This window comes from Eleginops maclovinus, chromosome 12 (assembly GCF_036324505.1).
Source record: "Eleginops maclovinus isolate JMC-PN-2008 ecotype Puerto Natales chromosome 12, JC_Emac_rtc_rv5, whole genome shotgun sequence".
Lineage (NCBI taxonomy): Eukaryota > Metazoa > Chordata > Actinopteri > Perciformes > Eleginopidae > Eleginops > Eleginops maclovinus.
This window is the reverse complement of record NC_086360.1, coordinates 11,821,144-11,847,323: the sequence shown is the minus strand read 5'-3', so window position 1 is coordinate 11,847,323 and position 26,180 is coordinate 11,821,144. Positions and strand designations below refer to the sequence as shown.

General features: G+C 41.0%; 1 protein-coding gene across 2 annotated transcripts in view; it reads right to left on the bottom strand.

Annotated features, from left to right (window-relative positions):
• Nucleotides 1–2,088: 2,088 nt before the first annotated feature.
• Nucleotides 2,089–26,180, bottom strand: part of LOC134873605 (ADP-ribosylation factor-like protein 15) — a 92,113-nt gene continuing 68,021 nt past the window's right edge. For both annotated transcript variants that reach the window (XM_063897372.1, XM_063897371.1), the window contains exon 5: nt 2,089–4,035. In XM_063897372.1, coding sequence (XP_063753442.1) covers nt 3,883–4,035 — 153 coding nt within the window. In that variant the 3' untranslated portion in view covers nt 2,089–3,882. The remainder of the gene's footprint in view (nt 4,036–26,180) is intronic.

Below are 26,180 nucleotides of genomic sequence, written 5' to 3'. Positions count from 1 at the left end.
AATATAGATTTGACTCATTTAAACCTGCAGCAATAATGATTTGACACAAACACGTCCGTAAATCCATATTTAATTTGATACTGTTAATATTTTTTATCTGTTGAAGACTTTTAGTGAAAAGATGTTGTGATTGTAGGGGGGAAATAAAAGTGAACAGCAGTAAAAATATATTCCTTACTGTTTATGGATTCATGCTGTGGTTGTGTTGAGAAAGATCACATGTGGGGGTAATATTTTTTAAAGCCCACATGGTTTCATTCAGTCTGTTCTCAGTCGATTCCCCACACTGTAAGATCATGAATGTTGATTTTCAGCGCATTTTAGAATGTAATCCTGTCCCGATAGAAGATTTCCTACGGTCTCACTGACAGTTCTTCAGGTGGTTCATGCAAAGACATGCAATGATGTGAATGAGTTGCTTTTTATGTCAGATAATCCGAACTAAAAACACAAATAAACACTGGGGTAAGTTAAATTTGCTTATGTGACGCATTCAGTTCATTCATTCTCATTCTTTACATGCAGAGTCTGAAATGAGCCCTCTGGCATTTCTGTATGTTTCTTCTTTTTTCTTACAAATCACACCTTCACTTTATAGGACTGCGAACAATTAGGCTTGCCATAGTTTGTTAGTTTTCTCAAAGTGTTTTTCCTCTCCTCCAGGCACCCGTTAATTACCATTCATGTTGCTGAATTATGTAAATCTACTTGCAGAGACTTGAAGGTTTCTTGAGTAACTGTATCCACCACAGTAAACATTTGTCCGTGTTATCGTTGCTTGGTAAAGTATAGAACGATTAATGAAGTCTTGACGGTGTAACCACCCGACAACAATGATAATATAACTACGCAGCTTATTTTCTGTAAGCCACACTGAGGGTCTGTTGCCAACGAAGACCAGAAACAGCAGAAACGAACAGCCAGACACAAGAAATTAAACAGGTAGCGCAGGTAAAGGTTCAGTGTGGGAGGAGAGGATCAGCTGCATCGTTTTCAGGGGAATACAATCAAGGGTACAGAGATTGAGGAGGAGTGGACAAGAGAGAAATACCCTGTCTCTCTTTTCTTTCTCCCAGGAGGGCTGCTTCGCTGAGGTCCTGGCCTCTATCGTTCCCCTGGGCATCCTGCATGCCCATGCTGAGGGAGGGAGGCTGTGGCGTGACCAAAGGGAAGCAGAGCGAGTGAGAGAGAGATGGAGAGAACCTGAGAGAGATAAAGAGGACTCAAAAAAACAGAGAGAAAGTGAGAGCGACAGGAAGAAAGAGGGGGGAGCGAGGCGAGCGCAGCAGCCCATGGTGTGTCTCAGGGCTGCAGCAGCTTCCAGAGCCGGTGTGCAGCAGACTGAAGAGAAGCACGTCTGCCCCAGAGGCAGAGACTGGAAAACAGGATCAAAGAGTCGCCAGGGCAACCTGCATGACACACATTGTATTAAAGCCACACGGTTAATTTGAAAGAGAGGGAAGGACGGCAAAAGGAGAAGAAAAGGGGAGGCAGAGGTAGCACGGAGTAGAGTATATTTATTAGGAACTCCTGTCTCACTCGGTTAACTTTCCACTCAAAACTTTCTTCAGCTGCTCCACTTTGACTTTGAGTGCTTTTAAAAAAAAGCTTTGGCTCGACCTCAACTCGCTCTTCTGCATTTTCCCGATTATCTCCCAGTGTCTCACATTTCCATGGGTCACCTTAAATCATGAATCAGAGACATTGTAAAGAAAATGTTTCCAGAAACACAGGCAGATATTCAGCTCATCATACATACTGATGCATCAAGTACAACTGTTATACTCTACCAATTGAAACTAAAAACAGACATAAGAATTACAAAAAAATGAATTACTGGTCTCTCACCGACAGATACAAGTCTAAAAACATGGGCTATACAGCAGAGTAATAACATAACATACATAGCATTTTAATAATGTTTAACAAACCCCGAACCTGCCCACCATACTCCTGTTGTGGGGTTACACATTAAAGACAATACATTAAGGCCTTAAATATGACACAGAAGAGAAATATCAAATATATACAGTATATATACAACAACATTTGAACAATCGAAAGGATCAATAAAAAACTAAGACAATATTTGAATTTTTAAAACTTTAATTGCCATATTAGACAAAAAGCATGATTGAAAAAAACAAAAACAGACTGCAGTGAATATTTAAAAACCTAAGTGAGAAGAGATGATAAGCAAGGTCCGACATCAGATTTTTTTTGCGATCAAATGCACCGAACCATCCAGATTGTAGAAAACTACCAAGCAGATCTCACGTCAGATACAAAAAGTGATTAAACCTCTAAAAACCTGACAGAATACTGAACAAAGCAACAACAGAAACACAAAACACATGTAGAGAAGGTGCGAACATTACCGCAGCACATGTCGGGTACAGACACACACCTATGGCACAATGAATACGACTCATTTTAGAGGTGTGGGGTCCACACGAGGGCAGCGGGGCTGAACGATGGCATGTGGGGATAAAAACCCCATTGAGGCAAGCGGTAATGGGGACAGGGTGCGGGGCAGGAGTGGAGGGGTGGTGTTGGTTGATACGGTTTGGGATGAGGTTGGCGGGGGTCCGCGATAAACAGCAGACAGGGAGGGGTCTTCACAGACAGTTGGAAGGCATTAGGGTGTTGGACAGGGACTTGTCAGAGGCAGCTGTTGCTGTGGCTGATTGATAGAGTTTGTATTCCACCCTGATGGGGGACTGGAGTCGCTACACAGTGTCGTGAGGCATTATGTCAAATCAAAAAGGAGAAAAATACAGTTACAGTGTAGAAAAATTCAAACCAAAATCACATTTGCTGAACACTGAAATGAAACTAAATCCATCACATTTCTCTAACATGCGGCTACATCCAGCCAGGTAAATCATCTGGTTGTTTGGTCTTTGATTCGCCATAATTCAAAAGCGTGGTATGATGTATAAAAAATCTGAACGTAGCTCTACAAGGTTAACATACAGAGCAATAAAATATATCCTAAATTGCACATTTATAAAAAGCATTCAGACTTGTTTCCGCTTTCTTATAATGTTCTCCATAAAGTAACCTAGCACTTACTGAGTCACATGATTAGTAGTACTTGTGTATGGCTGCACAGGAGGGTACACAGCAATATGCTTGTTTGCATGTACATATTACTCCATGAGATACACCGACTACACTATTCAGATTAGATATTCAGAGACGGTGGAACACACCGATATGTAACTACCGTACATAACACAAGGCTTCGGACTCACAATCACACAACGACAGTCGTTGTTACCGAGTCTAACAGAGAAGCACACTTGAACGCCACACAGCACTTCTCAGTGGAAAGAACATCAACAAGCCCACCTAAACATCCTGTAAAGTAATTACTGATGTTAAACATATCTACAGACAACTTGGGCTCCACTTTGTGAGTGACAGTGTGTGTGTGTGTGTGTGTGTGTGTGTGTGTGTGTGTGTGTGTGTGTGTGTGTGTGTGTGTGTCCTATGATGACTGGAATGCCATATGTCCCACATGCCATTGTTAAATCACAATGGCACAGACAGTAGTAAACAAGATCTCCATTGCTGGCAAAGTCCAGTGATCTTTCTTGACAAACCGCCTTACATTGCGTGGGTTTAATGGCAGCTCTCCTCGGTCAGGTTGTAGTGGCTCACTTGTGCGTACACACTCTTCCAATTTGAAAAATGAGAGCACAGTGAAGGGAGGATAACATACAATACACATTTTGAAGAGAGAGGCCAACATCTGCTGCATTTGGTTGTGTGTGCATGTTTGTTGTCTGTGCATGAGTGTGTGTACATGGGCTCCAGCAGGATGTTTTGTTTCTTTGTTGTTAGCCGCTAATGTCCATAGCATTAGCAACTTTAGCATCATATTCTTGCCGGCTCTGTGTCTTTGTCCTCCAACAGGCTAATGAACTGACCGAAGCTTTCCTTCACTGCTTCCAAGTTGTCAGTGGAGCTTCCCTCCAGGACCCAGCGCTTCCCTCTGGCCAGCGGCTCCAGCTCAAAGTACTTCTTCACCTGGCGGCAGAAACACAGTTTGGTCAGTCAAAACGTTTAGTAGAAACTAGAGATCCTGTTTGATCACATTTAAATGGGCAACAACTTCTAAATACCAAAAGTTCTTAATTCAAATTTTAATAGATTGTATTTTTGGTTAATACTTTTTTTTAATACACAACAGATCCTTTGTCTCAAACCATCCCTCATTAAAGACCTGTAGTCTACAGGTCTTGTAAATTAATCAAACAAGGCACCGTGTGATTTCAAGAACTAAAACCCCTGGATTTTTTACACTCCATGGTAAAGCATTGTGATGATTTTAGACTATGGTCAGTTTATGATCAAGTTAAGCAAAAGAGAAGACCAGAATTATCATTTAGTAATTTATCTGGACCACAGTGTAAGAAAAGCTCTGGTTCTACGGAACAGTTTTAAGAGGCCACACTCCTTGTCCTCTGAGGCCAAGAACATCAGAAAAGAAAAAAAAAGCAAGAGCCCTGTGACCCTCCACACACCAATGGGTTTTCCCTGCACAGTGGTGTCTTCACATTAAGACACAGCCACAAAACTGCCCAAACACAGCTTTGCGTCCAGGATGCAACTGAAGTTAACTATCAAATAATCAAATACAGTAACGTAAATTTAAAAAATCCCAATCTCTGGAAAATATGTGGCTTTGCCATGCTCTTGGTAACAGTTGATTGTAAAGTTCATATGTTGGCTTTGGCTGCTCCTGACAGTGGGGGTGCTGTGAGATTGGGAGGGAGAACCAGAACCAGCTGCTATGTAAAAACAAATCTCAACAGAGGGAAACAATGTCTTAGACCTCCACTTGAGGTACAGCAGGTTGTTAGGGTTTCTGACATTTCCAAGCGGAGAGTAATGGAAGCAATTTAGTTTGCCCGATGAGGACGAAGTTCAACCATCTCCTCCTGTTTGTCTGATAGCCAGGGAAAAACAGACACATGTGCACTGTCGGCGGCGCTAAGAAAGAAAATATTTGAAATGATGATTCATGTTCAGTTTGGCAGATTTGTTTGTAAAGGTTGAGAGAAATGTGTATCTCATACTGATAAAGTAACAGAAATAAACTATGCTTGGCCATCCGTTTATTTTTTTCTCAATTTTCTTTGCGACAAGCAAAGAAAAAAAAATGAACGCCTTGAAAATAATCTGTACATCTACTATCAAGTAGGTATTTCTCTTTCTTTATTTTAATATTTTTAATAATCTAGTTTTCAATAATTAAAGCTCGCAGGATATAAAGGGAACTCATCAGAAATATCAAAGTAATAAATCCATCCACAACTTGTTTAGGTTTCAAATAGCATTTATACACATTTCGGCAAATTTTAAACAAAGATTGATGAATGAGCAATTGTTTAAATCAACAGTGTGATAGTAATCCGTATGCTGAATGGTCTATTTTCAATTCAAATACACGTGTGCCCCCCGGAAACTGCAGCTATTACACACAGGTGCCCGTCACACAGGGAAATGACTTTTCAACTTCAAGTGAAATTGCTTTTGTCTAGACCGTGCTGTGCTGTCTAGCTGTGCCATGGTGTGTGGCATGAAGAGGATAGAGAGGAGGATGAGGGGGGGGTATTCTTTGTGTCTGCTCAAATCCAGCCAGCCATGCCAGTGAGTGGGAGAGTGAGCACTGTCTCTGCCCCTGAGCCGAGTCTCTGTCCGGGTGTAATGTGAGTTTAATGACAGATTAAGTCACCTCAGTCGCGTTTGGCTCAGAGGCCTGGCTAGAAAGCTGAGCGGACCCAAACAGTGTTAACAAATCTGTCTGGGTAACTTGAGCTGCCCTAGTCCATGCTCTAGCCCCAGACCTAGACTGCAGACGATGCGGCTGGCTGCCTGTCTGGCTGGCTGGCTCACTTGTCCGCCTGTAGCCAAGGCCCTCTTCTGGAAGACTCTGGCCCCTGCACTGGCAGACAGTCAAAAGGCCAGCAGTGACCTCTGTGCAAGTGCAGACAGGCTCAAGCTTCTCTCACTTCCTCACTTCGTAGGCCAAACAGAACACGCCCAGGGGCATCTCACAGTTGGGCAAATGTCTTCCAGTCTTCGTAAGATTAGACAACTGATCATGCCACAAACCAGATGGCTTATTACGTTTCAGTGCAGTATAATAATTGTGCACTCAGAAAAACACGAGGAGTCTGAGAATCAGAATCAAGCAAGAAGCGCCCCTGTAATAATACCTAATTGGTATAAACACCTTCATACGGGCCGCATTTCATTGAAAGGGCAAATCCAATCCAGAGATTTTAATCACACAACAGGCGGGTAAGTCGCCAAAAACGCTGCCTAAGTGTTACATGACTGAAGGAACCCCATGACCTGAGAGCCGGGTGAACTTACACTAGCAGTCGACTGTGGGCCAAACCAGTTTCTCTGAGATTAAGTCCTCTAAGCACACTTATGCTTGCTTAAGGAATTGCGTGAGGCAGTGGGAAGGGTAAGCCACACAAGACATCGGTTGCCAGATGGCTCCTAGGATGACCACTGGGTCACCCAGTCTAGCTTCTTCTAGGTCATACAGACCGGAGGCCTCGCCTGTGCATGGGAGAAAGCTGCTTATACATGCATGAGAGTGTCGAAAAATCTTTAATCACCTGTGTCTGTGTCAAATGCATTCCTGCTGCTGGAAACCAGTCGTGTTAGCCACCAGTGTGCTCTGCGTTGGCGAGCCATAAAACTCAGGACAGCAGAGTTCTTTGGTTACAGGCGACAATAGCTACAGAGGACTAAAAACCGGAATGGACTGGATTTTATATGTAATTCCTATCACATCATTATCACTACCAATTATAGTAAGGATAACTGTATAATTCTATTTTGAGAATAACTAATTAACATGACATTTATAACCAAATGTTGCAGAGGTTATCTCTTATTTTCTTCCAAGCACACTGTACCATACCAAACTAGTAATATGCATAGCCATAGGTACACTAGATCACATCTTCCTTTCCAAAAAGCCTAAACTCTGCATCATCTGTTATAAAAACAGTCTATTACGGTAATAAATATATTTATATACTTTTAACTGGCCAGCTGAATCGACATTTATCTGACACAAAAGTTTTAATAGATTTAAGACAAATATATTGCAGTTATTTTTCCAGAAATATGTAGTAAGATGAGATTTTCAACTGATTGATGATGGAAAAAAATTGCTTTAACTGCTTTTGGAAATCAGTATTGAGGCTATTTGTGGAACAGGACCCAAAATAAAACACAGACCAAAACTTCCTCTTGACAGGTTACATTTTTTTCAACTTTTGACATGTTGCTGAAAAGAGACAATTCCGCTTCTACTTTTTGGAAAATGAATTTGGAGGAAATATCACTTCATTAAAGATAAATCATTTTTTACCCAGTCTACAGGGAGTGTCTGCACAGCTAATCTTAAGCTCCTACCCTGGCCAGCCTGCTTCAGGCAGCTTAAGACAGAGGATGGGCATGCATGGCACGTGCATCCAGTTGCCCCCTGACCTATGCCAGATTACTACTGTTGGCATCATGTCAGGTCAAGAGGATATCCTGGCAGAATAAAAAGAGCTTTGGCCGCTGGCTCCTGCCAGCCGAACCCTGCTCTGGCCTCAGGATCAACTAAACACACCAGGGAGGCAGGGGCATAAGAAAAAAAAAGAAAAAAATAGAGGATTCAAACTAGAAAGCAGGTGTTCATTTACTCAAAGACCTGTCCTGTTAAACATCAGATTTGCAAAAAGCTTTTTGAAAATAAGTACACTAATTTTACTGAAGTTACAGAGGGAGAACTACATTTCATTTCGTAACCTGCTTATAGTTAGAGCTGCTGCCATCCCAGCATGCACTGCATTACAGGTATTGTCTCCAAACAGGGAAAGCAGAAAGACAAATCAAACTCGAAATCCACATCTTTAGTATAGACAGTTAAATCCAGACTGACTGTTTGCTTCTTTATCGATGTGCCTAGCAGTCCAGCTTTCAGATGTACACACTGCAGGATTGTATTTTATAGTAACCCTGAAGTATAACCTACAATGTCACAGACACTTACAGTACACAGAGAGCTGACATGTTCCCGGTAACTGGCAAGGATTTATCTTCCATGGAGCATTCTCATCATTGTACCCTGGATGTTTCCTATAGTCATTTTTTCAATCGTGTTAGTGCCGAGTAATTCAGGTTAAGTGCCCTTCTCAAGGTTGCGATAGCAGAGGTCCAAGGCAACAGTGTGCACGCAGTTAACATGCCTTATACAGGATCTTTGTGATAAAAAGTCTTGCTGTGGCTCAATGCTCTTGAAGTATGTACGTGTATTTGGGAAATCTAAGTCAGTTCTACCATTCTTGCAGAGGTTAACAGCAATGCCAGATGTATCAGACGCAGGTTTGTTGGATACTCTCCGACAGCAGATCAGTATCGTAAAATAAAGTTAAATGACCTGCGCTGTCAACTCTCAATTTCTCATCGAGAGCTGAGTTTTTTTTTTGGAAGGTCTGGCGCTTGCAGCTGCCTCAGGATCCAAAAGTCTGAGAAAAATATCTAAACTAAATTCAATAATATCAAATAATACTAATAATCTCTTCCTGTTTAAGAAATAAGATCATAAAAGAAAGAACAGGAAATGTTTACTTGAGAAGATTTTGCCTTTCAGCCATGTTTGAAAAAGCCAAAACAGAAATAGAAGCTGATAAAGGGACTTACTCAAACAGATAGGTGATCCTTCAAAGACTGCTTTCCTGCAGGCAACTATAAAAAGTCCTCTGTGGAGCAAGGAAAGCTTTACTAAATAAACTCATTGGAGAACCAATGATTTTAGCCTAGAGGTTTTCATTTGGATAAACTTCAGCGGGGGCCCTTTTTCAACAAAAATAACATCCTTTGTTCAAAGGCTTCTTTTGAGCATATGTGCATAAAGTGACCTATGGGAAAGGCAGCAAAAGGAGCCAAACAGATCTTTATATGTACTTAAACATTAAGTATTTCAGAACGGAATATTTATGTTATAAGCTTTAAAATAACTGTACCTCATAAAATAGGAGATATGGCCTCCAATGCCCTTGTTCTAAAATGTACCATGACCACATGTCTACCCTGCCTCACTGTCATGTGTCAAAACCTCACCACATGAGTAAGCCATATAACTGGAGAAGGAGGCATTAGGGGGTCTCTAAACGAGGGAAAGTGGCATACTCAAATATCCAAGACAATCAATTACACAATCCCTTGACATGTTGGCCCCTGTGAAAATATCAGTCACTTGGAAAGTGGCCCACACTGGCGACTGCATTGAAATGGGAGAGTAATGTGAGATCCACAAACCATATAATAGATATGCTTTTGTTTGCTTTTCCGGCTTACCTAAAGAGCCTTAAAGACATGCGAATGCCCGGAGGTCCCCAAGAGAGAAACACTTGGGAAGCTTGTGAAAAAACAAACATTGCACATCAAACTGTTGGAGGTGTCAAATGAAACAGCCCACTGGCCAAAAACAGAAACCTAAAGCCTATTTAACCAAAGGCTGCACTTGGGCAATGGATTTGAATCAGAGTGGATTACTGTCCCACACCCAAGGTGGATAATGACCTGATCATCTATTAAGAGAAAGTAACACAGGTAAGGTATATGACACAAGAACCTTTCTTTCTACATTACATGCAGTGAGAACCTCCTTCAGAACTGTGTTGGGACAGATAACAAGTGACCCAACACAGATGGAGAAGTATAGACTCGTAGGTGTTCTTCCTCTGCAGACTGCTGCTGTCACGCACATACAACAATCAGAATTGTCCCTATTACGAACCACCTCTTGGACACACCATGTTTAGTGCAGATCTAGAGCAAGTCCACAGAAAAAGTTGCTCTCAAAGTCAATGCAAGATGTCTTGTATGTTTTGGTTTCCTAGTTTTTGTTGTTTTCTACTTGCTTTCTTACTCTTTTTTACTGCCTCGTGTTCCCCATATTTTTGGAGGAGGCAAAAAGGGAAACAATCTGCTTAGACCAACAAGCCAATCATCAATAAGAAGTGGTGCACACTTGGCACAGACGGAGACCTCCATGTTTATAATTGTGTAATTGCGGCCCTAGCTACATTAACATAATTGCGGTGGATATCTGGGTGTCCATGCAGAACCATGCAGCAGGGCTTAGAAGCAAATGCAAAAACAATTGCATAAAGTGAAATAAACTTAAAGAACAGAGTGGGAGAGACAGAAAGATATGGACTTTCACTTTAGTCCTTTCATTTGCTGTTGAAACCATCCAGGCCGAGCCAGCACGTAAAAGCGTTGAGGCGACCTTGGAACCGGGCCACAGTTGTAGAACTGTGGGACCAGGGGATTCAGCAGGCAACAAATTAAGACCTAAGTCCCCATGTCACAGTGTAAAAAACTGAGCTGTGTTTAGATTTACTGTCCTGTTCCACTCAGGTGGGAGCGTGGGTCTCCCTAAGGCTCAGCTCAGTGCAGGTTCAAAGTGATTCACTTGCTGTGCAATTCTCTTCAAAGCCAACTGACCACTGCCAGATCAGAGCCATCCTCAGAGGTGCTGTAAATCTAAGCAGGACTGCGCAGAGGACATTCTTCCTGAATCTTTCAGTAGCACAGAGGCATTTATTTTTTATTTTTCTTGCAGCAGATCAGATGACTTCCCAAAACACTGGCCGCTTTTACCTGGGTAAATGACCCATGCCTCAAGTTTGCTAGTAGCAACAACAGATGCTGTGTGTGTTTGCACAATGAACATTCAAACACACTTAAACACTGGGGATTAGGACTGGGCAGTTTTTCAATAATGTTTATCCATGATTATCTTATTCATTACTAAATTCTGTTTTTATATAAATAATGCTGAGCAAGACATTATGCAAAACATTGTTATTGTTTTACACATGTTACATTTTTATTGCTATTACCAAATAGTCTGCTTATTTAATTTGATAAATATATAAATATTGGCAAGCATCCTTATTAAAATGTGTGATTTGGACCTTCAGAATGTATTACATAAAATCCTGATGCACATTTGTCCAAACAGGAAAATGCGACCTAATAGCACTGTTACATTTCTGTCAAACACAACATCTGAAAATACATTTCTCTTGGGTTCAGGTCCCTGAAAGAGATCAAGGACTGAAGTTCAGAATCCTGTTGATTTTACAGTCTAAGTATGAATGACATTTTCGTTAGTAAGAGTGCAGGTTAGGGGTAAAAAGGAAGGAAAACATCCGTCCTCTTGTGTATATTGGAAAATAATCGGCAGGTTCAGTAGCTGGGACACAGCCCCCTCACTAGGGGTTGACCTGCAGGACACTAAGAAAACAATGTGAGATCGGTATATCTAGGATGTGTGTGTACAGGGGGAGCTGGGGTACCCATGTTTGCCTTGCGTTATTACAGATTTACAGTAACTCAATTTATTAAAGGCCAAGAGCTTGCTGACAAGTAACATCTGGTATGTGGGACATCAACGGGTGAGCTGGCGTCCTGCCCATGCTCTCTGCTGCAGGGGCCAATGCACCGGCACCTTCCCTTGAGCCTGCCCTCCCTCTCTGCTTCTTGTGAAGAGGGCCGCTTTGCTGTAGCAGCCCACACAGAGGGTCCTCAAAGCCCAGGAGGTCCGTTACAAGCCACCCCTCCTCCTGCAGGACCCCCCTAGTGGGTCCCTCCACCCTTTTCACTCTGGGGCCCCCCTTTCACGCTCCAGTCCTGACAGTTGACCAGCTTTAAAGCTGCAGCAGGCCCCCGCTTTAGCACACAGCACGCGGCATTACTATCAAAGTGCTCCCCTTCTGCAAAAGATTTAAACCATGCGTCAAGTTGGAGTCTGCACACTCACAAAAAGTCAACCTCTCTAGACAAACACAGAAACACAGTCACATATGCCATGGGACCCTGCTATTCAAGGTTCATCGGGTTTTTCTTACCTTTCTGGCCTTGAATACCTTTGACTATTCACAATTATGACCACATCTTCTCGTTGTTTGAGTGTCTGTGCATCTGCATGCCTCAGTGTTGAAATTAATCATAAACAATAAAATAAACCAAGGCTTATTAAAAACATGCAGCACACAGTTCACTGCTGTTTCAAGTCTGTCTTTAACCTTTGCTCAATATCAGATTCATAACCACATCAAACAACACTTTGTCAAGCGTCCTTCAGGGGTGTCTTTAGTGGGTTTATTCAAAGTTACATTGACACAGGGCTCAGCATCGAAAGGGAGAGTTGTGTTTATGTGTTTATTCTTACGCACTATTATTTCTTTCTGTTGCAGAACTGCTTCGGGCTGGTTTGAGCTCCCTCCAGGAAATCAGGATCATACAGCCAAACATTTAACCCAGCCCAAGCAAAAGCAGTTGGGGATGAAAGCTGTCCCATGTGCTCCTTCTGTTCCAGTTAATTATCCTTAAACTCAATAATGACTATCAGGAGTTTAGTATTAAAAAGTAATGAAACTATTCCAGGAATCCCACATTTGTTTAGCATTGCTATGCAATCAAAGAAACTTTGAGGAAAAAAATCATTAGTCATTTTCGAGTTTTGTCAAAAGGGTAAGTTTCAATGGATGGAAACCTCTATGGAAGAGAACCCCCAGAGATTTCCAGCGTTTGATCCCTGTGAGTCAGCAATGAAACCTGGGGGTCACATCACATGCTGAATAGGCTTTTCGGAAGTCTTGTCCTGGCTAGTGGCGGCCGGTCGTCCGACCCCGCTTGACCACCAGACAAAGGGAGGGCACTGACCACAATTGGGATGGGGGGGATTCTTTTCTCCACCAATGGAAAGCCCGGTCCTGAATAGGGTCTGGCTGGTTGAATTGCGTTCCATACCGATTTTGAGAGTGAGGACCCACTGGGGTCAGGGTTCAGCAGCATTTGACGCGGGCTGTGGGAAAAGGCTACCACGGTGCCCGCACAACCTGTCGACTGCCCTCTCACCCACGTTGCCCCTTAACCTCCCAAAGGGACGGACCACCAGCCCAGGGATGACAGGATGAGAAAGGCTTTATGGGTGGGAAATGGAAAGAAAGCTGAGATGAAGGTGGGCGGGAGGGCTGCACTAGTGGGATAGACAAAGATGTAAGAGAGATAAACCATCAAAGAAACGAGAAGTTTCTAAGTAGCTTCACATATTGCGCTCCGAAGGTCTAGCTCGCATTCTCTAGAGGGTAATCAATATGTGCTGCTTGACTGGTTTTCCAACCCTTGCCTCCCAAGGTGGGACGGATGAAGCACTGGGTACCCGTCTGTGAGATCTCTCCTGACACTGAGGGGCTGCAGTCCTTCGTTGTGTAATCACTCACACAGCACACATGCAAAGAGAGGTTAATAGGCTCTATGGAAAGGTATGCTACAGTACCTCTAAAAGTGGATGACCATTTACAAACAGACAGATATATTTACTAGCTTAAACATCTGGACTCACAACTCTCTTCTTGGTAGCGCAGCCTGACATGAGGCCACCAAGCAAGATTTCATGGAAATATAAAGTTTAGAATTTCTCTGCCAAAAATGCTGCATAACTGTTTGACTCTGTCCTGTTTCAAATGTAATAATTGGACAGTTGCAAACACTTGGTCTTCTCGCTACTTCCTTTCATCCACAAAATGTAAGAAGATAACCAGACAAACGTTGAGCACTTTGTACTGCTTGTCAAGAAACAGAAAGCTTTTTTGAGAGAGATACAAAAAATTTGTTGGATGGGAGAGCAGTTACGTGAGCGTATCCACTTCACACCGGCAGGGAAATTCTGTGCCGAGGATACCAATGGCGTCACGCGTATTACCCCGAGGTTATAGAAATTATCAAGAACTGCAAACCTGACAGGATTTGTCGAGTTGAGACAGCTTTTAAACATCTCTGCATTAAGTTACATTATTAAATCCTTGAATCCCACAATGAAAAGCAATAACAAGGTTAAGTGTAACACAAGATTGAAAGGCACACTGGCATTTAAAGACAGCTTAATTACAAAAGTTTAATGTTGTGTTGCAAAATGAAGCTGTCGATGATGTGTTTTACCAGGGAGGATGGAGTCATCTTACTGCACATGGCAGGGCTACTGGCTGACTAGAGACACCTCTTTAAAAAGTATCACGCGCTGCTTTACATGGAATGTCACACTTTGGGGTGCAACACAGTACACCTCATCAACTGACAGGAGGGAACAGAAAAACACACAGAAACTACAATGCAACTTCGGCATTTCATGTCAATGTTTGGAAATGACTTTTCTGGGAATGGTTTAGTTCGATGAGCAAAAAAGGACAGTATCATATTTACTGATAACAGTTAAGAAAAACAAAATATGATGGCAAGAATAAAGTGATGTTTTAGTTAGCGCTAATATACCATGAGAGCTTTGCAATCCTACAAACTGCATCTTTCTCAGTGGATACACACTGAGATGTAAATGATTTTGTTGTTGCACTGGAATATCACAAACCACAATTATGACAGGCATGTGTAAATAAAAATCAGTAAGTTGCTACCGGCGTTCAAAACAGGAAGTCAAAAATGACTCATAAAACCAGACATCAAAAGAGTAGCAGCAGAGAGGCAAGTTCACTCCGGCACTGGTACTATATGTTATCTCTGGAGTGTGCCCTCATTTAAAAAGGCTAACACCTTGTAAAGAAAAAGAGGCACTGGAAGGATTTATCTTGGTTACATGTACAAAATAAAACACAGTCGTACATTTTGTGTCCATATGATGAAAATAATTGACATACAGAAGAGGATAATAACACAAACATAAATGGTTTTGCGCATCAGCAATGAACCGTTGCTGTATCAGTGTAAGAGCACCTCTTTCACACTGACAATATGCCCAAGGTCATTCAGAGCTAGTCTTTCAGTACACTGTTACATTGTTGTCAATGTTGTTTATGTAATGTGGAGTAATTTTGCACTTGGCTAAAAATGAGGGACAGAGCTCAGCAAGGTCACCTGCGCCCTCATCCATTTTTCCAGTGTAGCCAGCCACTCACAAGTCGGGGGCCGGGGAGGGGAGTTGGGGGTGGGGAGGGTTGGTTGCTGACCGGCTTCAGTCTAGACGGCTCAATACGCAGTTGACTTTTTAAACCCGCTTGTCTGGAAAAAGAGCAGACGTGAGGTAAGAGGGGGGTGAGCTGCAGCAGAGAGGTGGTGCATTTTGGCTGCAACAGCCAGACTCTCTACGAGCAAGCAGAAAGACAGAGGATGAGAGGAAGAGAGGAAGAAAGGGAGTGAGAAAGAGAGGAAGAGAGGAGGGGGGATGAGAGGAAGAGAGGAAGAAATGAAGTAAGAAAGAGAGGAAGAGGATGAGAGGAAGAGAGGAAGAAATGACGTGAGAAAGAGAGGAAGAGAGGATGAGAGGAAGACAGGAAGAAATGAAGTGAGAAAGAGAGGAAAAGAGGATGAGAGGAAGAGAGACAGTGAGAGAAAGGAACAGACAGAGAGAGAGAGACGCTATCAGAGTCGCTGGCTGTGGCTCCATTGTCAAGGTCAGTGAGCCGCGGAGTAAAAAGTCACGCCACCTGACCCCCCCTCCCTCTCCGCCTGTCTGCTTTCCTGCTGTTCATCCGCTGTCCTCCCCCGCAGTACCACATCAGTCTCGTATGCACCATCAGCATACATAGAGAATATGAACTATAGTTACACCATACGAGAGGTGTTTTACAACATGTCTCTTTTCTGATAATGAGATTACATCCAAAGCTAAAATAGCTAAATGTTCCACCCAGCTGCACATTATGTTGTTGAATGCTTCCCATTCTCTCATAAAAAAATCTCTCTGCAGATGCTCTGTCAAAACTCTGGACCAGAAATATTTATGCAGCAGCCAGACCTTTAAGGTTGAGAGCACATTCATCTTCATTTGGCACCCTGAATAAAGGTTTGATGGGATATTAGCAGAATTCAAAAAGGATGTCGGTTCGAAAAGCTGACTGCACTCATTTTGCTGTTTTCATTAGACCCAATCTTTGGCCGTCTTAGTTGATTAAAAAAATATTTGACATTGCACAATGATCTCATCTTTACAAGACTGGCAATGAGCCCTTGTGGAGGTTTTCTTAATTATTATTCTGTAGAGAGAAGAAGAAAGATTACATTGGCTCACTTATACTTTTGCAACATTACTTAACTCTCTTAAGGCAAAAGCAACCCACTGAAGGATTCAGACATCTGCAGAATCATTTGACAAGGCTGCAGCAAACCGTTACCAATTTTCTGGTGGGTCTGAATACTATTGATGATTAAATCTGTAGAGGCTATAGCTCACAGACTGCCCTCATGATGATTAAGCACTGACCGGAGCTTGTGAAAAAACAAAGGGCAGGCCAACACAACAGTGCCTTGCTGTGCAGCGTTAAGCATAGCATCACATTTGACGTGGGGATCATTGTTTATAGAGTGGCTATGGTGCCCCCCTCCAGACCTTTTAAAATCACTAGCTCTTCTTTTGCTTAAAGAAAAAGAAGGGCAGGCTGCAAAGCAAAGGGAGGGCCGAACACAGCTATCACGAAGTGTGGTGATACAGGGGTCAACAACAGCCATCTGACATGACATCACACACACTAGCACCACACACTCGTGACTAGATCTAAAATGTACTTTTCAAAGGGTCGTGCTGATGTCATAGCATAGGTAGCTGTCAGAGTCGTGTGAAAACAACAAATCTGATGATTCATATTATTTTACGAGATGCTGTTTTGCTCATTGTTCACACCAAGTCATTCTGTTTTATTATTTCATTTGTTTGACCTGTCCACTGTTAGAAATGACTAATGAGGAACCTCCACTTTCAATAGAGAACGTTTTAACTGATCGTGACTGCAATCGGCTAAGTTATCTAGACATCATCCGACTGCATGAGCGGTTTATCATTTTACTGCAGTAGATTTTTCAGTAAAAACTTTAACTTCATCAACCTTCTAAGACATGCTCTTATTGCTTTGGAGGGATTTGTTGTGTGTCCTACTTATCATTATATTATCTCAATTAAAAAACAGAATCAATGAAAGCTATGTTGAAAACCCCTCCTGACTGAGAAACTATAAACTATATGAAAAAGAAACTAAAAGCTCAAACTAACTTGTATACATGTATAGAGGAGTATTTGCAAAATAAATATCACTATCCGTATCCTTTTTTCCCAATGGAATGGTGGTGACGTACAACTTTCTTTTCCTGTTGATTCTTTGAAACACGCTGGCAATAATCAGACATTTCCACTCAGTAATGACGCAAATGCAAGGTATTGTAAGGGGGATCTTAACAAGTTAGTTAGAGACATTTGGTAACAGCGTTGCTCACACTGTGTTGTTTCCTTCTGAAGGTTTACTGATTGGCCCTTACCTGTGCCTCATTTTAAACACAACCAATCAGAAGCCACTGGGGAGTTTAGAGGCACCAGCGTCACAGGCTACAATGACACACACACACCATGTGCCAGACGTTTGACGAAAGTTTCAGACACTGGGCGCCACATGAGTCATTGAGCACAGCCACCACCCAATGTGTGCCAAGACCTGCAAGTTCACCATGTGCAAACTGCGACAGAGGACAGTGGTTGACTAGCCACTTCCGTCTTGGACTATTCCCAACAAAGTTTGATGAAAAGTTATCTTTCTGCAATGTCAAGTGACTGCAGTGGACACTGAAAATAGACTAACTGTGCCAGCTAACAAAATAGATGCAAAACCTTTAGGATGTCTTTGGGATGAACACAGCAACATCAGCACCTCGTCAATCTCTACACAAGAAATACATACTTGATTCAACAACCACCACTTCTCACTCACCTTTTTTATTGTTGATCATTTTGTGTAAATTAACTTCAGGCTGTGACATTTTCAACTGTGCATTTTCTAGAGTTTATACCTTTTGAGGATAACAATCAAGCCCCTTGGCAGATGAAAGCTGATATTAATGAGTCTGAACAAAGGTTATACAATCCTACAATTCCATGGAAGCCTAAACATGATATACAGTATGCTGAATGCGAGACTGCAGATAAATCATCTTGAAGGCTTTAACTTGAATTACCGTCAGAGATCATAATTGCTTTTTGTGCCAATCATTGTTATGAACCCTTCTCACATGTTAATGACATTAATGAACTATATATTAAAAGACCATAGACGGCAGGCAAGATTCAACATTGTGCTGATCTCCATAAGTTGAGCAGGGTAGGACACGCAGCAACGCATTACTTACTTGGCAGTGTAACTACCTACGCGCTACAGAACTTATGAACTAATTAATGGCTTGGAGCAAGTGGTCTTCACATTCAAGTAGCCATCTGGATGTCTACCACCTGTCGAGAGTGAGTAAGAACAACATTATGCGGCTAGGGAAGACATGCGTCATATTTCAAACAAAAAGTCACAAGCTGATTGAATTAACTTTGTTTATTACTACAATAGTAATCACATTTATGAGTAATCAACACTTATCTGATGCATCTACATGTAAATTAATAACCAAAAGTTGCCGACCACTTCACATTATTGTATCTACTTACTTTTTTTCAGTTGTTGAAGTCTTTTCTGCATCTTTAGTTAAAAGATGCAGATCAACGTGTTCAACAAAGCGTGGTGTAAAGAGCATTTTTTTCAGAGCCCAAACTCTTTTAGCCATCACACAAGCAGCATGTACGCAGAGCCAAGTCTGTGTTTTCTTTGAGTGAGGGGCAGAGGGGGGACACGTGACATGTCTGAGCTGTCCCACTGGCAAACAGGCAGAGGGACACAGACTGAGTCCACTGAGGGAGTTCATCAGGAACAAAACATGAAAATGACGTTGGAAACAGGAACAACAGAGATTATTATTAGATGTTTCTGGGTAATAGAACAGAATCACAATACAAGCTGTTGGACCTGATGCACCCAGTTTGTTACTTCAGATTCATGAATCATCACACCACTTATCAACCTTCAGTATAAACAGCTCGGTTTTTCTCAGTCTTACTTTCCCTAGTACTGTGGGGGTTCCCTAACCTACAACAAGTCATCATCAACATAAACTAAACTGAATAAATAAAGCATAATACAATCAAGACACAGCTTTGGTTGTTTGTTTTGTCCAGTGGCGCAATGACAACGACTGATTGTAAGACTTATTATTTAAATGTTTGGCTTACTTTGGTTTCTTACAGACCTGAAAACAAATTTACTGGAGTGGAACTACAGACTGATTTGTGTGCAGTTATCTGCCTCGTTTGGGAATTTGCATATTGCTAAAGAACAGAATTTTTATTAATGTCTTTGCATATGTAAAAAGGACGGGTGGCACTACCTTAATATTTAAATTATTCGATCATTTATTATTAGGTAAAAATAATAACCATCCTTTTTTTATATATACAGTGTTGGAGAACATACTCTGATCCTTTACTAAGGTTAAAATACTAAACTGTATATACTCCATTACAAGGAAAATTCCTGCGTAGAAAAAATGCATAGAAAGTCATTGCAGAACGTATTTTTTAAAATAGTATTCAAAATAATAAAATCAATATTTAACAGAAAAAGCAACAAACCTTCACATTTGAGTGGCTGGAGCTATGAAAAATATTCCAACTTGTTCATTTTTTGTTAACCCACTAACAATTTTACGTGTAATTAAATTTAAGGTCGAATGGTAACATATAAATACAAATAATCATTTTTTAAAAATCTGTCATTTTGTGTGTAAAAACCTGAATTTGTAAAGTTACCAATATGTTTGATGGTTGAAGTTCAATAAATTGTACAACATTTACCTTTGACATGAAGCGGAGTAGCGTTAGGTCAAATAAGTACCTCAGATTTGTACTTAGGTGCAGCTATTGACTAAATATACTTATTCACAGTCCACAGTGGAAATTGGATGATTAAATAAAATGCATTAGTGTTATATAGTGCTACAAAAGCAAACAATGGCACAGCATCATTGAGCGTCTCTGAGGAAAACCTTGTTAATGTTTGAAAGTCAAGCGAGCGTCTACATCATGACAGAAATGTCCCCGGTTAATGTGTTTGTATTCTTCTCTGTTAATGAACGAGTGAGTCAAACAAGTGTCTAAAGTAAAAGAGATTATTACACTATCACTTCATTGAGATTTCTGTTAGAATCACAAACTGTCACTGACTGTCCAAGCTTTGTTGGGAAGCTTAAAATCATTATCACCAATTCCTAGGCTCTTGGAAACTTGTTTAAACAAACGTCCTGAATGTTCATTAAACACAGGCAAAACAGGGAAGCTGTCTGTGACATGTAGAAAAAGACTGCATCATTATTTTTTGGTAAATATTCAGATATTGCTGTAGATAAAAATCTTAGGGTATTTCTTTGTCATTGCTGTTCACATCTCCAAGTAAATTGATCAAATGCAAAACGCCTCTATTGAATGTCTCTCATCAGATATATCATGCATTCATGAAGGAAATAGAAAACCTCTGGGAGCATAAGTTATCAGTTTAATGTAACTGTATATAGTGTGATGCAACATTTACAGTCCGTAAAACCTACTCAGTAGCAGAGGTGAGAGCCTTGAGAAAGAGGTTGTCAAATTACCAAAGAGTGATTAAGTAAAGCTGTCACCGCAGGGAGTAAATTGGTACATTCTGGATGAAAGTCAAGAAAACATGAATTATTAAATCAAAGACAAATCAAGCGGATAAAGCATAGTTTGCTGAGTGAGCATTGTTGTAGTTGGGTCTGTTCCAGAAATTTGCAGTGGCTTGTTTAGTTGCACAAAGATCTTTTCATTTCCATTGTTTGGCTGCCTTTCCAATTCTTTTTTCATTAAGACCCTGTGGGTCTGTCAGTTCAGACCGGTTGGACCCCAAGGCTGTACCACAGGGGAATCACCTGCATCTTTGTGACTGATGCTTTGCAGTGGTGAAAAGAAATTAATTACATTTATTCGGGACTGTAATTAGAACTATTTTGAGATACTTGTACTTGAGTAATTACATTTAATACTAATATATAATTATTATCAACATATAAAACATTAATTGCAAATGCATTTTTATACAGTTAATGAAACAACCCAACTGGATTTAGTAAAATGTGTCAAATTAGCTCCTCTTAAACTAATGCAACAATGACAAAACACATATTGGCAGAAAGGTCAATACTTTTAGTTCACTTTACATGCATTTCTTGATTATATAGAACTATTTTCGTAAGCAGGAGTTTTACATGTAAAAGAGTATTTTTAAATTAGGTATTGCTACCTTTACTGAAGTTAAAGATCATAACCACAAAGCATGAATGGAAACAGAAGTATTACGTGACTCCTCTGTATGTGTGAGCACAAACTGTTTGGTGTGCATGTCAACAAAACAATAACGGCCCTCAACACACACATTACTTCAAAAGGCCTCAATTACAAGAGGTTATTACACATAAACGTTTCCGTTAAACATGCCATTGTCCGGATGTATACAGATTTCAGCTGTAATTGTGAGGGTTGGAAAGCCATCCTCACCATTGTCAATGACTGGCGGTTTGTCTTCACAAGTGAAAAACAGATTCTATCCTTCCACAGGCTAGGATTACCAAAGAAAAGAGAAAATAATATCATAAATGTTGGGTAGTGGAAAGCCCCCTTCTAGACAACAGAAACTAAAGGAGTAACTTAAATAGAACAGGAAGCAATAACAGCTTTTAACGCCTGTATTTGAAAACAAAAGATTTCTGGCCATGTATGACATCGTTAGAAAGCAGAGCTACCGCAGCTTTCATCTGGAGGCTATGACACAGCTGCGCCTCAAACACACCAAATCATTTTATTCACTTCCAGACGGTAAGTGCCAAATCTAATCAGCAGAGACACAGTGTTCTGAGAGGATGTCAGTGCTGAGGACTGGTCCTGCCGCAGGGCGCAGACATTAGGCAGACTCCCTGCGAGCTAACCCCACGTAGGGTCATTCTGGTCAGATCACATCAGAGACCTTTAACATTTTACCATTAGCCTCCATTAGGTCTTAGCGGGCTTAGTCATATCCCTAGACATTTTGTTCATTCCCTCACAATCACTGGTTAAACCTGAGGGGCAGTGACTAGACCTCGAAACTGACATAACACGCAACATGCAAGGAGAAGGCATGCAGGGATACAGATTCACTAGACTTAAGTAAACTGCTTTTGAAGTGATAAGGAACCTATTTCGACTCAAACATAAAAAAGGTACCACTTTTATGTGCCTTTTAAAATTGACTCCACTGCCAAACAACACCAAAAACAAGCCAGACTAGCAGCCCACAGTTCCTTCATGGTATAATGCAACATGGCAGACTGGGGGAAATGCTTTAAATCGGTGCTCACGTATCTACACCGATAAAAAAGGATGCATAGGTGTTTTTGCAAATCTGGTCCATGTCGGTGGTACAAACAATTATGTTCCATGGCCACAGTTTAAGAGGCAACGATTACCACCACCCACTTAGGGACTGGAAAGAAATGTTCTGTGTGGGAAACGAGACGGATTTTCTTTTATATTTGCACTTAGCAACAGGACAAATTGCACACCAAACACAAACACATCATGAGGATTTTGGCTGTGATGTGGATTACAGTGGCTCAGCAATACTTTGATCATATTTTGGATGAGGGGGTGATTATTTAAAAAAATCCATTTAAACACAAATGCAACATTGTGGGAATGTGCACATCCACAGCAAGTTAACAACGTGATGTAGTTCCATGTGAGATATTTACAAAATAATGTTCAAAATGAGCCCCCATGGGTCTTTGGGACCTGCAGCCACTTGGCTTCAAATCACTTACATTAAATTGACAAACCTTTTATACTTACATTATGTTATCAGTCAAGATCAATCAATTTTCCACATCACCAAACTTTACATGTTTACAAAAATCGAAGTATGTTATCGAAGTATCAGCTTAGACCTGTTTTCATGACAGAACATGACAGACATTGGCTCTTACAACATGAAAAAGAAACACCCAATAGGTGGGTTATCTGAAGCTTTTTGATTTGTTTGAGTTAGAAGACGTTGGAAAGACGTTCAGGTGTAGGCCCCCAGGCTCGTCTAATCCTACTTGAAGTGCCCGTTCTATTGGACTGTGTAATCAGGAATGCACAAAGCAGGTGTGTTAATCATGCTTATTAAACAAAAGCTGGTTTACTGCTGTCTGCTTTGGATACCTGATGTTGGTGATGTCATGACAGACATGAGATGGGAGGGAGACAGGAGGAGGTAAGGCTACTGAGGAGTACTTTCACAGGCTGGCGAGTCCAGACAGAGAGGCAGAGCGAAAATAGCTCAAGGGGCAAACAAGGTAACCTTTTTCAAAAGACGCTTCAGGGGTTGTCTGCCAAGTCCCACACAATACTGTCTGCAGCAATGTCTGTGTTGCAGTTGTACTGCATTGCAGAAAAAAATATCTTAAAACGTCTGAGTGCATAATCAGATCCGATCTCCTGGAGCAGTCCAAAGCTGCTCGTCTGAATGCCAAAAATGCATCCCACCTGATGTGTGTAACCTAATTTGTTCCTTGCAAACATTCACATTTTGCCCAGAGATTGTGACACCATTAGGAGCCTTACAACTAGAATGACCTCTGAATCTATATTAACCTGACAATTTAACCTTAATATAGCTCCTCTGCCCAAGCCCCACTCTGACTCCCTGTTTTAATTGAAAAAGTTTAAATACAGAACATATTAATTTAATACACACGGAACAATCCGTCACCTTTCTATTACAAAAACACATTGAAGAATGATAGCAATGCATGATAATAATTACAGATGATTAGACAAAACAAGTCCATATTTAGTGTGAAGCATTGCTTTGCTGCCTTAATACTGCCCTAATAGAGTACTTACACTTGTGTTAGTCACTAATGTGCCTACCTCTTTGGGCAGTGTATGATTATGAATCATTTAGTTGAATGGCAGCATCAGCATCTTATCGGTCATGGCTGAAGGAAACATCAAAGTAGTTCATGACTTTTTTTCTCTTTCATTACAGCAATCATTTCTTCCTTGTCTGCTACTTAATTTGAATCATTACCACTGTGTCTATTCTATCTTATGCACAGTAGTTTAACGCCACTTATATCACCTGTAATGATATACATAATTGAGGGATCAAGGAAACTTGAAGCGTCATTTGGTTCAACATGTCTGAGATCATAATGCACATAGAGAGGAATGCAGACCCTACACTCCCTGCTGGTGCCCTACATTACGCCAAGCACATAAACATGTTGCACTGAGGTCATGGACATGTCTAGTGTGTGTGACATCATAGTCACAGAAAAAGCCATGACCACCAAGTATGGGGCTATAATCAGACTTCCTACATGGAAACTGTTGTCAAGAATAAGACTAGGATAACACTGCCAAATTTACTTGAAAGATGAGCATATCCATTCTAAGTCATCTCCATGAATCACAGGGAAGGCCCCTGTTGTTGAGAGGGGGTGGGGGGGGGGTAAGGCAAGTCTGGACACACCCATGCCAGCCGGGACATCCCCATTAAGGGGCCACTTGTTTCTAAAAGTGGAGAGAGATGGGACACAGGGATCGAATGGCCAGTTGTTTACAAGGTGTTTGCCCACTAACACAGATAAAATCTCATGGAACATGAAAGCAGACGATGCTCGCTCTTGAGATGACATATAGTAATTAACTAAAGTGTTGATGTTGTTTTAGGTTTTCTAAGTTGCCTGAGATGTAATTTTAAACAAAATAAGTGGCTGCTGAATTCACAGGAAGCTTTTAAAGAAATAACTCATAGACCTGTCTTTGATTGTTTAACCACACAAGTAGATAGCATTGAAATTGCCAAGGGTCACGCATTTGTTGAGGATGTGACGCGGGTCCAAAATACAAAATGAAAAAAAGGCCAGAAATGACTGAAGTGAATGATGTGTGGAAGTATGAGCGGTAGATTTAAGTGCTACAAAGTGACTGGCCATGCCCTTCCTTTGTGTGCTAAGGCCAGAGTGCATCCTCTATGAGTCCCCTGACGTGCTCAGGACTCATTCATGGGTAATGTACCAGACAGAGCAGATTACTCTCCTTTCTTCATTCTGTCCGCTCAGCCGAGGAAGCCCTCCCTGGTCATACCTCTTCGCCCACTTTCTGTTTCCCTGTTTTTCAAGTTGACAGATGCCACTACCTTGCCTAAAAAGTTGAAATCTGACATAGGGAAAATTTAGAATCTAGAAAAAGTACTTTAGCAACTTTTCATTCCCAAAAAGTCTATATCATTATCAGACCCTACACTATTTAACATGGGACTATGTTATAAGTTTTTCATAAGTTCTGCTCTACGTTCCTCAGAATGAACAATCAGGCTTCAAGGGTTGTTTGAAGTGACGGTTACTACTGGGTGTCTGATACTGAGAGATTATTATCAGGTACTTGTGTTTCCTTCAAATCCTTCAAGAGCAGTCTAAGGATTTCCACATTGGTTCACCATTGTGACCAGTGCTTAGACCCTATGCAGTGCTTACATACACTCACTCATCCATATCGCACCCAGTGGAGATGGAGTGTTGGGCAATGAGGCGTTGACGTCTAGTCCATGGGCGGTTTGTCTCCAATGAGCAGTGTCCAAAAGCAAATAGCTGAAAAAATGTATTGACTACTCGCTTTTTCCCCCCCTACCATTAGAATAGGAAAAATGTAATTGATGTGTTTTGTCAATGATAACTTGTTGAATAAAATCTAAAAATGAATGACATTATACAGTCAATGTACGATGAAGGAATCTAATAGTAAAACATTTATTTTCTATTACTCCACATAAGGACGACAAATGTTGAACTTAATAAACATTGTATAAAAAGTAAAGTAAAGTTATGTAATGCTCCTTTCGTAGTTATTACCAAAACAAATGTCAATTGTTATTTTATAAAATAAATATATTTAATTCAAAAAATGTATTGGCCCAAATTAAGCTAAATTGATGGGCATTGCTTTTTGTAGATTTAAGACACAGGTTTCTTTGTATGTGGTATTAATAATGGGACATATAGTATAGATATGGATCACATACTGTATTAGAAAAACTATTTACAATATAAAATGAACTACGACTAAATTTAGCCAGAATAAGTCTCACTTACCGACTACTTTGGAAGCAAAATGGAGACATTACAGAGGTGAAAAGGAGTGCTTCTAGGGGCTGAACCATTGTTATGAA